The sequence below is a fragment of the Euphorbia lathyris genome, chromosome 2 (genome assembly GCF_963576675.1).
Source record: "Euphorbia lathyris chromosome 2, ddEupLath1.1, whole genome shotgun sequence".
Lineage (NCBI taxonomy): Eukaryota > Viridiplantae > Streptophyta > Magnoliopsida > Malpighiales > Euphorbiaceae > Euphorbia > Euphorbia lathyris.
The window spans coordinates 45,356,868-45,361,092 of record NC_088911.1 but is presented as its reverse complement, the minus strand read 5'-3'; the positions used below and the strand labels follow the sequence as shown (position 1 = coordinate 45,361,092).

Genomic DNA, 4,225 nt, shown 5'->3' with positions numbered 1-4,225 from the left:
GTTAAATTATGATGTAAAATCATAATATATGGAGAATAATGACATATTAAAAATTAAATTTAGTAATATAACTTAGTTGTAAATTTGTACTTAATTATGATATTCATGTATTTGACCCTAAAAGAAATGATGGTGTCTCATATTCTTTGGTGTATCTAGAGGTATATAGTTTGACCTTTGATTACTGTGTGCTAACGTCTGACTAGACCGGATTCGATTTTTTTATTAAGTGAACTCGATGATTTTATTAAGTGCTAAAAGAGACATTCCGAAGTAGGTTGTCACTAATATTAGAAGAAAAGAATAATGAATAAAAAAAATTAGTATAGGACCGACCAAGCATTCCTTGTCAAAACATGGGCTGTATCGTTCGCTAATCTTGAAACAAAAATAACTGAAAAACCAATATGATTGTTTGGGATTGATCTTGCATATGCAATCACATTCCCATATTTTGTTAGGTCTTTCATGGTTGATCGAATTGAGTCGACTATACCATTAGCATTAGATTCAAAAATAATGTTACTGTAGTCAACTATACCATTAGAAAGAGATTTAATTGTTAAATTCTAAAAATTAACTATTTCTTTATTAAATAATTAAATCTCAACCATTAATTTTATAATTAATGGTTGTAAACATGATAATTTCAAACTTGAGATGATTTCAATTCAACAATTTGATTATTTAATGTTGTTATAAAAATAAAATTCCCTTTTTTTGACTTTTTTTTTTTTTTGGTTATAAATTTACATGTGCTCCACCTATAAAGATTTTAACAACCACAATTCAGATAGAAATACCATTAAAAGTCACTTTCGTAGTTACCAATTAAACCCACATTCATAGACTTGTTACATTTATTCTCAAATTATAGTAAATCATTCAAACTTTTGATTAATGCCTTTTCTTATATATGGATACGATCTATTAATTCAACAGTGATTACACATCTAATCATTTCCTCATAACTCGATACTAATCTAACCATAAAAAATAAAAATAAAAATTACATAAAATCTTGATAAATTATCGTGGAAGTGTCACGGGTCTCAAATTCCACCTTAAATAAGTTTATTCTTTTACCTTTCTCTATGAGAATATATCAATAGCTAATCTAATTTAAGGTTTTGGAGCTAATCAACTTAGATGCAAATTCTTCAATATCTTTATCAGATGTCCCCCCTTCACTCACAGCCTCAATAGCCAACTCCCTCCATTTCTTAGCATTCAATTTCATCTCCTTTCCTCTATCCCCCTCCATAACTTCCCTCACACACCCCTCAATTTCATGTCTCATCACAATCCCATCCTCATTAACATTAACCCTAACTCCAACTTTCCAAACATCCTCAACAAGTTTAGCATTAGGAGGTTGGTCAGTCCACTGAGGCATACACACCATAGGCACTCCTAAACTTAAAGCCTCTATAGTTGAATTCCACCCACAATGGCTCAAAAAACAACCTGTTGCCTTATTTTCAAGCACTTTCACTTGTGGACACCAATTCACTAGCAGCCCTTTTTCACCCAAATTGTTCAGAAATTCACTTGGTAATTTTTGTAATTCTGAGTCCCTAACTACCCATAAGAAGTAAAAATTGGTGTTCTTTAATCCATATGCAAGCTCCTCCATTTGTTTTTCACTTGGATTTACCATGCTTCCAAAGGCTATGTATACAACTGATCCTTGTGGCTTTGTGCTTATCCATTTCATATAATTTTCAGCATCTACTGCAAATAGATCTAAGCCATAATCGTCGTCGTTTTGTATCCTTTTGTCCAAGTATATTGATGGAATTGTTGGTCCAATTGTCAATACTCGACAAACCTTTGACATTTCATCCACTGCCTACAAAATATTAGATAAATCAATTAATTAATTAAATCGTCATATTATGTTAAGTTTATTAACAAAGGATGAAATTGAGTGGTTTAGGATTAATTTAGTACAAATTTCAATTTAATTTAAATATAATATGGCTTTTTTTTTGGTTGGGGGGAGGGAATTGTGACATTTTTTTTTTCAATTAGTTAAAAAGTGGCACATGATTCAGGGAGCTAATGTATTTTTATGCATAAGTTTAGAAAACTGATAATATAAAATAAATAAGTAAGTTTAAAAAGTTTAGAGAGTTCATCTACACAAATGCGGAAGTTGGTAATGTAATTAAGTGTTAATTAATTATATAAAGATTTAAAGAGACCAATCTATTTAGCATACCAAGCTAGAATAAGTACAAAAGTTTGAGAGCAGAGGTCCACAAAACAAGTGACTAGGGAATAATAGTCAAATATGATCAGCCCAAAAGAGGAAAAAAACTGAGGTGGAATATATTCCCTTAGATGTAAAAATGATTAAAAGAATTAATATTATAGTTGTGATTATTTTTTAGCTTGGACAACGGGTATTTTAGGGCTCAGTTATTGTAATTAAATACTCTATTCAGTAATTATTATTTTTTAAAAGTTTTGCGTAATGTACTTACATTAAACAAATAAAAACTACATTAAAAAAATAAAACCCCTAATTCATCCCATCAGGATGTGATTCAAGACCTCAATAGTTATAGATAAGTTCTCAATATCTATTTAAAATGTATTTGACGAATTTCGAATCGAAAAATCTAACAAAAAAAAACTCCTTACAAATATATTTCATAAGAATTTAACAATACGTAGATAGTTTTAATTTCATAAATATAGGAATATGATTTCGTTTTATATTGTATACCGTTACCAAAGTAATGAATTTGGTTAATATTATTTGACTTCTTGACATGTAAAAAAATTAACATTAGCAAACTAATATATTTATGTGGTAGAAACTAAATCCGTTAATTAATTAAATTCTATATTTTGTTACTAATGTAAAAATGCAAAAACTTCTTTTAAAACAAAAAAAAATCATATTTTTGCATTTACAAATACACGAAATCACAATTTTTATTATATTATTTTATTTAAAATACAATTTTTATATTTTTATCTTTAAAGAGCATATATTCCGAAGAAACTTTTTATAATAAGCTGAAACTATGTCCATTCAGATGATGTCACGTCAGTCCAACTCTTGATATAACATTATCTAAATGGAGTGATCGATACTGATCCCGATCCATAAGAATTCATATTTTTAACATTTCACTCAAAATTATAATTTGGAGATTGCCTTAAAACTTATATCCATAAAAATAGAGTTTAAATATGTACCTCATTCTCTAGCTTATAGAAAGTGTTGATAAGGATGAAATCAGCTTTCTCCGTATTAGAAAACTGGTTCAACAACATCTCAAAGTAAGCCGGATACACTCCCGGAGCAATAACGAACGACGGCATATCCCGGAGCTCAAGCAACGGCAACCCAGGAATCGTCACCGGCGTTTCCAAAACCGGCAAGTTGAGCAAATTATTATGAATATGATAATAAATAAAATCAACAGCACAAGGTTGAGTAAAAAAAGCAGCAGCAAACAAACCATAGTCTTTAGCCACATCCAAAGCCCAAGGCAAAAACGGTTCATATATTACGCAATCAATCGGGTTGCCGGAGCTTCTGTATTTCTCAATTAGCTCCCCTAGGGTTCTCGAACCTTCAACTTTTACCCTGGAAAGATAATCGTCGACGCCGGAAGATTCAGCGAAGCCACCACCGTCGGAGATGACGTCGAGATTGAGGGAACCGATGGAGGAAGGAAAGTTCATAGAGTTGGAGATGAAAATGGAAGTAAGTAAGGTTGTTTTGATGCCTTTGGAAATAAGGCGTCTAGCGAAATGAAGCATCGGATTGATGTGACCTTGACCTGGATATGGAAGTAATAAAGCATGGGCTGTGTATGATGATGCTTTCTCCATTAATTCTTCTCTGGTTTTTTCTCCTGTTTTTTTTTTTTTCTGTTTTGAGGAGGATGACGATGATGTATATATGTTATGAATGTGTATATATAGGGTAATAATTTAAGTTACGTGAGACACTCTAGTGGACTTGTAATTTGTCAAATATGGAGTACAATAATATCTAAGATTTAATTTGAGTTAAATTGATGATGGACAATTTTTAGGGGTAATTTTTTTCATTAAATTTAAATTTAGGCGTGTTAAAAGTAATCATTTCCAAGTGTATGGAAATTTTGCTTTTCTAATTGTAAACAATTAAAAACAAAGGCTTGCCTACTATAAACTAATTCTGTAATTTTGAGAATTTTTGTTTATTATTAAGTGCATG

The 4,225-nt window shown here is 30.6% G+C and overlaps 1 protein-coding gene across 1 annotated transcript; it reads right to left on the bottom strand.

The window, feature by feature from the left end:
• Window positions 1-901: 901 nt before the first annotated feature.
• On the bottom strand, window positions 902-3,922 carry LOC136218020 (UDP-glycosyltransferase 74F2-like). The gene is made up of 2 exons (XM_066004743.1): window positions 3,214-3,922; window positions 902-1,852 (listed from the first exon to the last, which is right to left on the bottom strand). The coding sequence occupies exons 1-2, from the start codon at window positions 3,853-3,855 to the stop codon at window positions 1,118-1,120; spliced, it is 1,377 nt and encodes a 458-aa protein (XP_065860815.1). The 5' UTR covers window positions 3,856-3,922; the 3' UTR covers window positions 902-1,117.
• Window positions 3,923-4,225: the final 303 nt, after the last annotated feature.